Source organism: Dipodomys spectabilis, unplaced genomic scaffold (assembly GCF_019054845.1).
Source record: "Dipodomys spectabilis isolate Male_0828 unplaced genomic scaffold, ASM1905484v1 ptg000095l, whole genome shotgun sequence".
Classification (NCBI taxonomy): domain Eukaryota; kingdom Metazoa; phylum Chordata; class Mammalia; order Rodentia; family Heteromyidae; genus Dipodomys; species Dipodomys spectabilis.
This window is the reverse complement of record NW_024870772.1, coordinates 3,910,274-3,924,121: the sequence shown is the minus strand read 5'-3', so window position 1 is coordinate 3,924,121 and position 13,848 is coordinate 3,910,274. Positions and strand designations below refer to the sequence as shown.

General features: G+C 39.3%; 1 protein-coding gene across 1 annotated transcript in view; it reads left to right on the top strand.

Moving 5' to 3' along the window:
* Positions 1-13,848, top strand: part of Pibf1 (progesterone immunomodulatory binding factor 1) — a 142,019-nt gene that overhangs the window by 111,362 nt on the left and 16,809 nt on the right. The window contains exon 17 of the mRNA XM_042685793.1: positions 13,606-13,779. Within this exon, the coding sequence (XP_042541727.1) occupies positions 13,606-13,779 (174 nt within the window). The remainder of the gene's footprint in view (positions 1-13,605; positions 13,780-13,848) is intronic.

Genomic DNA, 13,848 nt, shown 5'->3' with positions numbered 1-13,848 from the left:
AATTTCCTCATCTATAAATAAAGATACCGTCTATCTGGAAGGGTAACTCACCTAGCTTGTATTTGCTAACTTTTCCTGGGGCTGGCCTTTAACTTGTGATCCTCCTGTCACTACTTCCTAAATACCTGGAATTACAGGTATGTCCCACATCTAGCTCTTTTACTGTGTTGAGACAAAATCTCCCTATGTAACCAAGGATGGCCATAAACTTAGAATCTACCAGTCTGTAAGAATCCTCAAAGTCTAAGTGCTAGGATTATAGATATATGTCACCATGCTTGACAAAGCATCTTTTTCTACCTATTATAGTTCTATCTATTATAGTTCTGTTAATGTTTATAGTACTATACATCCCAATTTTGTATGTTTTGCCCAGTACAATACCAAATTTCTTTTTATATCTTAGCTACATAATAGTCATTTCACTGTTTGTTAAACTAATTATGATTCTTTCCTGTCACCAGTAATAATTGTATTATAAGCTATCAAATAGAAAGCTTCAGAAACCAGCTTTAATACATCTCACTTCCTCCTGTCAAAAAATATTTCACTCTAGCTGGCCATGGTGGCGCATGCCATTAATCAACAAGGAAGGTGAGGTAGGAAGATCTTGAGTTAAGACCAGCCTGGGCTACATCTTAGGGCTGGGAATGTGGCTTAGTGGTGGAGTTCTTGCCTATCATGCATGAAGCCCTGAGTTCAATTACTCAGTACCACATAAGCAGAAAGAGCTGGAAGTGGCTCAAGTGGTAGAGTGCTAGTCTTGAGCCAAACAAGCTCAAGGACAGTTTTCAGGCCCTGAGTTCAAGCCCCAGGTCTGGCAAAAGAAAAAAATCACTTTTTTTTTCTGTCAGTGAACGCTCTACCACTTGAGTCACAGCACCATTTCTGATTTTCTGGTGGTAATTTGGAGATAAGAGTCACAGCCTTTCCTGACTGGGCTGGCTTTGAGCTGGGATCCTCAGATCTCAGCCAGAGTAGCTAGGATTATAGGCATGAGCCACCAGCGCCTGGCTCACTCTTACAAGTAATTTGATTTTAACTGGACAAAGGATGGAAGCTTATTCCCAGGACTCTATTCAAAGGTCTATCTACATGTAGCCAATAAGAAGTCACATCTGGAAGATGTGTCTAGAGCTACTCCTAAAACCCAAGACATGATAATTGTAGCCACAGTAACCTCTGGTTATCAGGTCTCTAAGGAATAACATAGATTTGCATAAAAAAAAGACATTTGTATTTGTTCCAGGCATATCTGCTCCTCATTTCATTCAGTGTTTTTGCCAATAACATCTCTCAGAGCCCATGGTCATTTCAGTTAGTGTTTAACTAGAATTAATCAAACACTCCTTTTACTAAGTACCTAAAATGTACAAGGCCTCACACTTGCTTCAATGCTGAACTAAGTCCTATTAGCAGTGTATGTCACTTAAGAAAAAGAAAACAAACCCTGTAGTTAGCCAGGTTTCTTAAAGTGAAGTCACAGTATAATTATCATTCTTTTATGGAATGTTTATGTTCCCGGATTCTAACTCATATGTTCTTTGTGATTTCTCGGAAGATCTCAGGGATATTTCAGCATCCCAAGTGCCCCTTAGGCAATCCACTTCATGAAAGGTTCCAACAAATTGCATATTTCTATATGTATGTCACTCTTTTTTGGTTCATACTTAACTCTAGAAAGTTTCTTAAGAATACCTGTTTTTCTTATACACCTATGTAGTTAATTTTACAGTCAAAAAAAGCAATCACTCAAAAAGCCAGGTGCTGGTGCCTCAGACCTCAGACCACTCAGACTTAGGAGGCTGAGATCTGAGGACTGCAGTTCAAATCCAACCCCGGGCAGGAAAGGCCTTGAGACTCTAATCTCCACTGGAAAACCAAAGTGGTGCTGTAACTCAAAGTGGTAGAGCAAAAGAGCTTAGGGACAATGCCCAGGCCTTGAGTTCAAGCCCCACAACTGACTCTCAAAAAAAAAAAAAAAAAAAAAAATCACTCAGTGGGTAAAGTTAATAGTTAACTTTTCCTTACCTGGATAACTGTTTTTTAGGTTCACACATTTGTCATTAACATCTTTAAGTTGTATTTTTTTTCTCAGTGTAGTGGAAGAGCATGTGCTTGGCATACAGGACACCATGGTTCAATCCCCAGAACCAAGAAAACTACAACAGAAATAATTTCTTTTTCACGTAACATGAGTGTTTCAAAACACACAGTTCCAGATAAACATGGTGACACATGTCTGTAATGCCATCATTTGCAAGGCTAAGGCAGAATGATTACAAATTCCAAGTTGAGGCTAAATAGATCTCATCTCAACAAGAAAAAGAAAAGGAAAACAAGAAAAAGAAGGAAGGAATGAAGGAAAGGAAAAGGGGGGGGGAGGAAAGGAGGAACAGAAAGGCAAGGCAGACAGTTTTTTTAGTGAAAATTAAAATATGAATATGTAGCATGTCTATTTTCCCCATGAGGTTTTATTTTCAGCAAGAATTGAACCCAGTACATTAAGTAATTAATTGCTCTACCACTGATCTACATCTCCAGAGCCTTATAACATTTTAGGTGTTTTTTTTTCCCCCCTGCGTATATAGGTTTGTGAATTAAAGTATGAGTAAATGAGTAAATACCTTGAACTTGATGAATTCTAATATTTAAGAGAGGATTTAGCTTTTTTAAAAAAATTAGTATCTTTTACTAATGAGGAAATAACAAGAATGTTAATTATTTTTCTTACTGATATCTCTCTTAGCATTCTTATATTTCCCTTATATTTCCCTTTTCTGCTTGTTTTTTTTTTTTTTTTTTTTTTTTTTTTGTCGGTCGTGGGGCCTGAACCCTGGGCCTGGGCACTGTTTCTCAGCTCTTCACCTCAAGGCTAGAGTTCTACCACTTGAACCACAGCGCCACTTCCAGCTTTTTCTGCTATGTAGTGATGAGGAATCAAACCCAGGGCCTCATGCATGCAAGGCAAGCACTCTACCACTGAGCCACCTTCCCAGCCTATATTTCCCTTTTCTTCACAAGAGTCCCAAATTATCTTATTTCACAGAAGCAGCAAATTAGTCTCAACAGTCCATTCTGTTAATGTTAACTCTCCTGGTTTTCAGTTGCATAAAAGACTAGGTACCAGTGGTTCACGCCTATAATCCTAGCTACTCAGGAGGCTAAGATCTGAAAATCATGGTTTGAAGCCAGCCCAAGCAGAAAGTCCCCATGAGACTCTCATTTCCAATTAGCCACTCAAAAAACTGGAAATACAGCTATGGCTCAATTGGTAGAGAACTAGCCTTGAGCACAAAGAGGCTCAGGGACAGCACCCAGTCCCTGAGTTCAAACCCCACAACTGACCAAAAAAAAACAAAACTTGAATTTCTTTTAGATTGTATTCTGTATATGTATTTTGTACAGAGCCTCATAGAGCTAAGTCAGAATTGTTTGGTTTCCATAAGTATTCTACCTTCTTTAAACTTCTCATCACCTCCCTTGAAGTTACAAGTATCTTCATTGTATCTTGTAAGTAAAACTGTGTCTTATCTGAAGCAATATAATATCTCATCATAAAAACTTTCTTTGTATGTAAGAAAAAGATAAAACAGCAGCTGAGCATGTTAGTACATACCTGTAACCCCAGCACTTGGGAGGCTGAGGTAGGACAAATGGTGACTTTAAAGCCAGCATCTACTACACAAGACAGCAAGACACTATCAGAAACAACAACAACAAAACAGTCTTGACACTAGCATGATTAAACAGAATTAATTACATAAGCCAGGTGCCAGTGGCTCATGCCTGTAAATCTAGCTTCTCGGGAGGCTGAGATCTGAGGATCGCAATTCAAAGCCAGGCAGCAAAGTCCATAAGACTCTTATCTCCACTTAACCACCAGAAAACTGGAAGTGGCACTCTAGCTGAAGTGGTAGGGCGCTCACCTTGAGTGAAGAGCTCAGGGACAGTGCCCAGGCCTGAAGTTCCAGCCCCACAACACACACACACACACAGAATTAGCTGGGCGCTGGTGGTACATGCCTGTAATCCTAGCTACTCAGGAGGCTGAGATTTGAGGATCATGGTTCGAAGCCAGCCAGGGCAGGAAAGTCTGTGAGACTCTTTATCTCCAAAAAAACACCATAGCTGGGTGCTTGTGGCTCACACCTGTAATCCTAGCTACTCAGGAGGCTGAGATCTGAGGATCGAAATTCAAAGCCAGCACGGGCAAGAAAGACGGTGAGACTTCTATCTCCAATAAATCACAAGAATACCCGAAGGGCTAGGAAGGTGGCTCAATGGTAGAGCGCTTGCCTTGCATGCATGAGGCCCTGGGTTCGATTCCTCAGCACCACGTAAGCAGAAAAAAAAGCCGGAAGTGGTGCTGTGGCTCAAGTGATAGAGCGCTAGCCTTGAGCTGAAGAGCTGAGGGACAGTGCCCAAGCCCAGAGTTCAAGCCACATGACCAACAAAAAAAAAAAAAAAACAGAAAACCGGAAGTGGCGCTGTGGCTCAAGTGGTAGAGCAGAAGAGCTCAGAGACAGCAGCCAGACCCAGAGATCAAGACCCACAACCAACTTCAAAAAAAAAAAAAAAATTACATATGTCTCAGAAGTTCTACTTTGAGGTATCTACCCAAGAAGATTTAAAGTATGTTCACAAAAAACCTGTATGTAGATGTTTATAGCTGCATATTTATACAAGCAAAAGAGGAAAGCAACACAAACTTCCAACTGATAAATAAAATGTATATCCATACCGTGGAATATTATTCTGCCATAAAAGAAGTGAAATACCAATTCAAGTTGCAATACAGATGAACCTTGAAAACTTTATTCTAAATGAAAGAAGCCAATCACAAAGACCTCTACATGATTACATCCATCTGAATCATCTGGAACAAGAAAAGCTGCAAAGACATAAAGTAGGTTAATGTTTGTTTAGGGCTAGAAGATTAGGAACTTGGCAGGGTAGGGAAGTAACAGCTAAAGCAATCAGGGTTTCTTTGTGATGAAAATGTTTTGAAATATACTATGCTATTACCTATGAGTACAGGTGTTCTTTAACTTACAATGAAGTTACATCCCAGCAAACCCACTGTAAGTTGAAAATATTATACATGGAAAACTAATTTAATACACTTAGCCTACCAAACAAAACTAAACCTAGCCCATCTTAAATGTGCTCAGAAAATTTATATACTACCTTTAGCAAATTCTCTAACAAAAACCCCATTTACGCTGGGCGCCCGTGGCTCATACCTGTAATCCTAGCTATTTAGGAGCTACTGAGATTTGAGGATCATGGTTCAAAGGCAGGAAAGTCCGTGGGACCCTTAACTCCAATTAACCACCAGAAAACTGGAAATGGTTCTGTGGTTCAAGTGGTAGAGCACTTGCCTTGAGCTGAAAGAGCTCAGGGACAGCACCCAGGCCCAGAGTTCAAGCCCCACAACTGACCAAGAAAAAAAAAAAGCCTATTTATATTACTCTGGAGTATCTCATGTAATTTACTTAATATCGTATTGAAAGGGAAGAACAAAAGGGTTGTGTGGCTGCTCACCACTAATGAATATGACCAGAGCACATTGGGGCTGAGATGTATATTTACGGGAGCTGCCCAGCCCACTGAGAGCTGCTGCTCACTGCTGCTGCCCAGGGCGGAAGGATATTGTGCCACATGCTGCTAGTGCAGGAAAAGTCCAAAATTCAGAATTAAAGTACACTGTCCAGAGGGTTCATATCACTTCCACACCATTGTTAAGTTGAAAAAAAACCTAGGTTGAACCATTGTAAGTCAGGGGCTGTGCCTATACTGAAAACTACGTTGGACACTAAATGAGTAAACTGTGTAGAATGTGAATCATATCACTGTAAAGTTTGCTGTTGTTGTTGTTTTTATAGGTCCTGGAACTTGAACTCGTGGCCTGGGCATTGTCTGTGAACTCTTTTGCTCAAAGTTAATGCTCTACCACTTTGAGACACAGTGCCACTTGTGGTTTTCTGGTAGTTAATTAGAGATAAAAGTCTCACGGACTTTCGATCTGAACTGCTATCCTCATATCTCAGCCTCCTGAGTAGGTAGGATTATAAGCATGAGCCAACAGTACCCAGCTCATTAAAGACCTTTTAAGCTGTGTGCTGGTGTCTCATGCCTGTAATCCTAGCTACTTATGACACTGAAATCTGAGAGTTGTAGTTCAAAGCTTGCCCAGGCAGACAAATCAGAGATACTCTTATCTCCAGTTAACCAGCAAAAAGCAGGAAGTAGAGATGTGGGTCAAATGGCAGAACACCAATAATACTGACAAAATAATGATAATTGTTGAAGTTGGGTAGCAGAAACTGGTAGTTCAGTATCTATCTCTCAACTTTTCTATATCTTTGAAGTTTTCCAAAACAGACACATTTTTAAAAAATACCATGAATGTGCTATGCACTGGTGGCTCAGGCCTGTAAATCCTAGCTAGTCAGGAGGCTGGAATCTGAAATTTGCAGTTCCAAACCAGCCTGGGCAAGAAAATCCATGATACTCTTATCTACAATTAACCACCAAAAAGCCAGAAGTGGCTCAAGTACACTAACAAAAAAGGTAATGGACAAGTGCCTAGGCTCTGAGTTTAAGCCCCAATACCAGCACACACAAAAAAAGAAGGAAAGAAAAATATGTATGCATGTGGGTTCTGGGGCTTGGACTCACTCAAGGCTCACACTCTACCACTTGAGCCACATCTCACTTCCTTTTAAAATACCCTTTTAAATGAAATTTATCCAAAGTATGTTTGTACTTGCTTAAAACTAAGGTTGCTTTTTGTCTTGTGGTGTCTTAAGCGAATGATGTTCAAGTTTTCTGACTTGTTAATCATTATACGCTGGTACTCCTGTATAAAAACATTTCCATTTACCCAGCCTTGGAGCACATACTTTGCATTATATTTGACAGAGCTATTTTCATCAAGAAATGCTATCTATGTGTCCCCTTGCCAACATCTTCGCAGTTTACCACTTTGAGCAATTTATTGGCATCAACTATGCAACACTGTTTAGCAGCTGCTCTGCAGTTGAGCTGTTTCAGTATGCGAGAACTCTATGTAAATAGTTAATATTAAATAGCCAAGATATGTGCTTTGGGATGTAAAAGAACAGTTTTGCTCTCTGAGAAAGCATTTATGCAGTAACAATCATCATCATCAACACTGTAATCTGAAAAATTCATAAGAACATCCTTTCTCTTAACTGTTTCAAACTGATTGAACTGCAACATCATTTTTGTTGTTTTAGTTTTGGCCTGAGTTTTAGTTGTATGCATATTCAGTTGTATGCAGTTGATGCTCCTTCATTCTTGTACTTAGAATTTTCTCCTGAATTTGATATACTAGAATTATATCTATACCATTAGTAAATCATTTTATTATATCAGACTATCTTACAGATTAGTATCCTATCTCAAATAAGTGGTAAAAAGAAAGGAGATTGCTACAGGACACTTTCATAATGTTTACCTTTATACTGAACAAATGATGAAATATGAGAATCTTTAAATATTCATGGAAACGGCTTTCTAAATTAATGAATGACACATCAGGAATAAGCTAGAATTGGGCAGAATGAAAGCACACAACCAAAACATCTTGAAAAAAAAAAAAAAGAGGGGCTGGGAAAGTGGCTCAGTGGTAGAGCGCTTGCCTTGCATACATGAGGCCTTGGGTTCAATTCCTCAGCACCATATTAGCAGAAAAAGCCAGAAGTGGCGCTGTGGCTCAAGTGGTAGAGCACTAGCCTTGAGGTGAAGGGCTGAGGGACAGCACCCAGACCCAGAGTTCAGGCCCCATGACTGACAAAAAAGAAAGAGGGGGGGGGGGAAAAAAGCACAAAGAGGGAGAAAAAAAAATCACAGATTTTTCCCCAGAGTGAGGAAAAATCTGGACAAGAAATATTTTTTAAATAGTATAATTTATTTACAAAGATTTGATAAGAAGAGGAGGGGGAAGGGAAATAACAAAATGCTAAAATAAGGGTACAGGTTGACCCATTGTAACAATGTTGAAACTATGTTGAAAAAGAACTTTACAACTTTGGGGTGGGGGGGGAGTTGGGGAGGTGGTGAAGGAAGGGATGGTAGGGGGAAAACAAAGGAGGGGTTAACAATGCTTGATAGGAAATGTACTCATTATCTTACTCAGGTAACTGTAGCCCCTCTGTGTAGTATCTTTACAATAAAAAATATATTTAAAAAAAGAAGAAGTGTATTTCCATTAAAATAATAAGTGAACAAACTTATTGCTCTGTTTTCAAAGGCTGCTAAAATTGAAGGCAGGAAGTTATATAGTAAGATGTAGGGAAAGTCAAGTAACCCTTTGTTTTTATTTGTTGGTTGGTTGGTTGGTTGTTGGTTTCCCAGTCCTGGGGCTTGAACTCAAGGCCTGGGCATTGTCCTTGAGCTTTTTCTCAAGGCTAGCACTTTACTACTTTGAGCCACAGAGCCACTTCCAGATTTTTTCCGTTTATGTGGTACTGAGGAATTGAACCCAGGGCTAGGCAAGCACTCTACCACAAAGCCACATTCCCAGTCCCTCAAGGAACCCTCTGAAAGCTTAGAAAACAAGATGGAAATAAATGGAGAAAATCTAAATTTTATAGAAAGTTCCAGACTTAAGGAAAATATTTACAAAGAAATAAGATTCAGATGCATGATAGTTCTGAGAAAATTGATTTTAGAAGACAGAAAAGTAAGACTGTTAATGGACAATATTTTTTCCATAATACTTTCTGAGAATAAAATGTATGTTGTCAAATAATGAAAAAAAAAAGGCCGGGCGTCGGTGGCTCACACCTGTAATCCTAGCTACTCAGGAGGCTGAGATCTGAGGATCACGGTTCAAAGCCAGCCTGGGCAGGAGAGACTGAGCTATCTCCAATAAGCCACTAGAAAACCTGAAGTGGTGCTGTAGCTCAAGTGGTAGAGTACTCGCCTCGAGCTGAAGAGCTGAGGGACAGCGCCGAGGCCCAGAGTTCAAGCCCCATTACTGACAAAAAAAGAAAAGAAAAAAGGATTACAAGAAATTACCAATTTACAAAGATACACAATAAAAATGAAATCTCAGAATAATGACCAAACATCATCCTTAAAAGTAGACAGCTGAAGCAAGATCAATAGAAAGCCCACGGATTGGGAGATCTTTACTAGCCATACAACGGACAAGGGTCTCATATCTAAAATATACTTGGAACTCAAAAAATTAAACCCCCCAACAACAAATCCTCAAAGAAACAACTGCCCAATAAATAAGTGGGCGAAAGACTTAAAGAGAAGCTTCTCTGAAGAAGAAAGAAGGATGGCCAATAGACACATGAAGAAATGTTCAACATCCCTAGCCATAAAAGAAATGCAAATCAAAACAACATTGAGATATCACCTCACCCCAGTTAGAACGGCAAAAATCAAGAACTCTAACAACAACAGATGCTGGAGGGGATGTGGACAGAAAGGAACCTTACTTCATTGTTGGTGGGAATGTAAACTTGTTCAACCACTTTGGAAAGCAGTATGGAGGTTCCTCAAAAGACTTCACATAGAACTCCCCTATGACCCAGCAATCCCACTTTTGGGCATTTACCCTAATGTTTACAAACAAGACCACACTAAAGCTACCAGCACAACTATGTTTATTGCAGCATTATTTACCATAGCTAAGATATGGAACCAACCCAGATGCCCCTCAGTAGATGAATGGATCAAAAAAATGTGGTATATATACACAATGGAATTCTATGCCTCCATCAGAAAGAATGACATTGCCCCATTTGTTAGGAAATGGAAAAACTTGGGAAAAATTATATTAAGTGAAGTAAGCCAGGCCAAAAGAAACATAGGTCCCATGGTTTCCCTTATTTGCAATATCTAGTATATGTATGAGTCAAGCGGAAAAGGTCAGATAATGTGATGTCAGGAAAATGAACCCTTAGATATGTATTTTAATGTTTTTTTCTTTCATGCATGTGTTTCTAACGCATTTATAAGATTATCTCTTTGTTGCTTTGTATGTCCCTCCCCCACAGTATAACCCCTGCTTTCACTATATTTGATGTCAGTATAACTTGTGGAGGAGATGGGGAAAAACCAGTTGTTTAAGGATACAGGTGGACCTGTTGCAACAATGAGAAGTACAAGTTGTCATATCCAAAACGAGCTTTACAACGTCGGTGCGGGGGAGGGGGGGGGAAAGGAGAAGGATTGGGATTAGGGGGGGAGGGGGGAGGCTGGGAAGGGATGTGAAGGGTAAACCAAAGGAGGAGGCTGCAATGCTTGGTAAGAAATGTACGCATTATCCTGCCCATGTAATTGTAACCCCTCTGTACAGTATGTTCACAAATAAAATAAAATTAAATTTAAAAAAAAAAAAAAAAAAAGTAGACAGCAGAAAATAGATCCCAGCAGTCAGGCATGGTTGTCATGCCTTCAACTCCAGGACTTGAGAGGCTAAGGTGGGAGGATCATTAATTCCAGGCCAGCCTGGGCTATTTTATAGCAAGTTTAAGAAGCAAGATCTGTCTCAGGGGAAAAAGGAAAAGGGTGAAGAAGGGACTGGAAAAGAGAGAGGAAAAGGAGGGAGAAGGAAAGAAGGAAGGAAGGAAGGAAAAATACAGCATGTATTAAAAAAAGCTAAATAATCCGTTTTTTAAGAGTCATATACTGTTTGCATCAGTGAGAAGGGAAAAAGGCAGAAAGTCAAAGTACAAGGAGGAACCTAATGACATGGTTTTGAGCAATTGGTATAGAATAAAACTGTTATAGATAAAATTGGTATAGGTAAAACTGATATTTGAAGCATTCTTCATTGAACATCATAAGTTCCTTTTCTGCACCTAATCACACTCTGCTCTGCAGTAAACAGTATTTATAAATCATTAAACTAAGCCTAGAGGCTAATCAGAAAAAAAGTTTTAAAAGGCGAAAACAGGACTGGGAATGTGACTTAGTGGTAGAGTGCTTGCCTAGCATGTATGAGGCCCTGGGTTCAATCCTTTAGTACCACATACACAGAAAAAGCCAGAAGTGGTGCTGTGGCTCAAGTTTGCTTTGTCAATTTATGTTTTGTCTATTTGTTTTGTCAATTTATAAATTAAAATTTCTGAATAATGTGGATATTTATTGCGATAGTTACATCACTTAGAGGAGGACAGTTAATGTCATAACTATAAATAAAAAGTATACTAAAATATATTTTCATGCCTAGAAAGACTCAGCATCATAATTCTTAGCCAGGCCCAGTGGCTCACACCTGTAATCCTAGCTACTTGGAGGCTGAGATCTGAGGATCACAGTTCAAAGCCAGCCAGGGCAGGAAAATCTTTGACACTCATCTCCAATTAACTACCAGAAAACCAGAAGTGGTACTATGGCTCAAGTGGTAGACACTTGCCTTGAGCTGAAGAGCTCAGGGACAAAACCCGGGCCCAGAGTTCAAACCCCACAACTGACCCAAAAAAAAGTCAGTTCTTCCTTTTTTTGAAAAATTCAGCATAATCTTATCTGTATATCCAAGAATCTATCTAGAGAAACACATATCATTAAACACTAAAACAGTGCAACATGAGTGTATGAATCCACAGGCTATTGGAACAGAGTTGAAAGTATAGAAATAAATTACATAATTAAAGAAGTTTAGGGGCCTGAGAATATGGCTTGGTGGTAGGGTGTTTGCCTAGCATTCATGATGCCCTGGGTTCAATTCCTCCCACATAAACAGAAAAAGCCCAAAATGGCACTGTGAGTCTCAACTGGTAGAGTGCTACCCTTTAGTGAAAGAAGCTCAGGGACAGTGCCCAGATCCTGAGTTCAAGCTCCAGGACTAGCAAAAAAAAAGAAAAGAACAAAAGTTAAAATCTACCAAAATATCAGGTATGTTTATCAGTTTATAAATGTCCGTATATTAATACATTCTTTGATAATATCTGGAGTTGTAGATATTGTCATGTGTTTTGGCCAAGCCACAACAGTTCTTTAGAAAAGAGAAGGAACTCCAGCACAATTTCTCCAGCTTCTCTCCTGGCCCTAAAATCTGTTGAGGCCATGTGGATTAAACTCAGCAGCTCTGTTTTAAAATACCCACTCAAGCTAGCTACTCCTAAATAGAACTAATGACAGCCAGAAAAGAAAGGCCTGTAGAAACTTGCTCTGACACAGAGCTGGTGTCTATAAACAGATTAAGAGCAGGGAGCAGAATATCTTCTAGTGCCATATGTTTTGTGTCTTGGTCTGAAGTTGAAATACAACAATAGAACAAATGACCTAGTATACAACCAACCACTCTTCTATACATAAATAAGGTAAAAGAGAGTTCAGTCTGCCATCTCTTCCAGTACTTGGGTTGGGTAAATCAGTTCAGTAATTAATCATAAATATCTACTGAAGTGCAAGAAGTTATGAAAAATTAATTTTTTACTCAAAAGGTAACAGAAGAGGGCCGGGAAGTTGGCTCAGTGGTAGAGTGGCTTGCCTTGCATGCATGAGGCCCTGGGTTTGATTCCAGCACAACATAAACACAAAAAAGCTGGAAGTGGCCCTGTGGCTCAAGTGGAAGAGTGCTAGCCTTGAGCTGAAGAACTGAGGGACAGCACCCAGGCCCAGAGTTCAGCCCCCACAACTGACAAAAAAAGTAACAGAAGGGGCTGGATAGAGTTTTGGGTAAACTAAAGGAGCTGAGTGTTAAAGCCCAAAGTGTAAGTGCTCCACCAGCACACAGAAGGCTCTCCAGTAACTCCCTCCCCAACAGCTCTGAAGCCAACTCATTTGTAAAAGCATAAGATAAATAATGTGAATGGCTGCTGGGCTCCAGTGGTTCACGCCTGTAATCCTAGCTACTCAGAAGGCTGAGATCTGAGGATCACGGTTCAAAGCCAGCCTGGGCAGGAGAATCCATGAGACTCTTATCTGCAATAAACCACCAGAACCAGAAGTGGTACTGTGGCTCAAGCGGTAGAGCACTTGCCTTGAGCTGAAGAGCTTAGGGACAGCACCCAAGCCCAGAGTTTAAGCCCCATGACCAGAAAAAAAAATAATAATAATGTGAATGGCTGATTAATAGTCCAGAAAAAATGATTTGGCGTTCTTTTCTCTACCGTTTTTCTATGTATTCATAAAGAAATCAAATAGTTTAAGAAGAAGGAAAAATATTAAGTGTAAAACTTGGGGTTCTGACTACCATATACAAATCCCTGGATTAAATTCCCAGAACCCCCCCCAAAAATATACATTTAATATTCTATACATATTTGTGTGTAAAAAGTACAGTGAAAAACTGAGGCTATACTTGAAATCTCTGGACATCATACACATCATTGGTATTTTATGGGTAAAAATACCAATGTGCAGGTGAATCCACTATGCACAAAATTGGGGCTTCTAAAATATAGGATTCAGTTGTCATACCAAAAATTATATAATATTTAAAATTCTACGATTTTTGTGTATAATTGATTGCATTTGTTACTTTCATATATGTGTTATAATTGCTTGGAGTGTTTTTTCTGCTTAAAGAAAAATAAGTGCTTTAACATCAGTCATTAATATGCTTGCCAAAATCATATTTTATATGTTCTTATTTTCATTTATCAACAGGAGTTGGCAGCAATGAAACAGATTCTCATTAATATGCGCAGTAAACATTCTGAAAGCAACTTACTTCATCCTAAAACAGAGTCGAAACCTGTGACAGAATGTCAGACACCAAAGACACTGAATGTGCCTATGGAACAGGAAGAGAATATATTCATACCAAAACCAACACTCTTTGTAAGTACAATTCAACATTGTTTTAATTTTAATGTATTTGATTTCACTAAATATATTTTTACTTTAGTT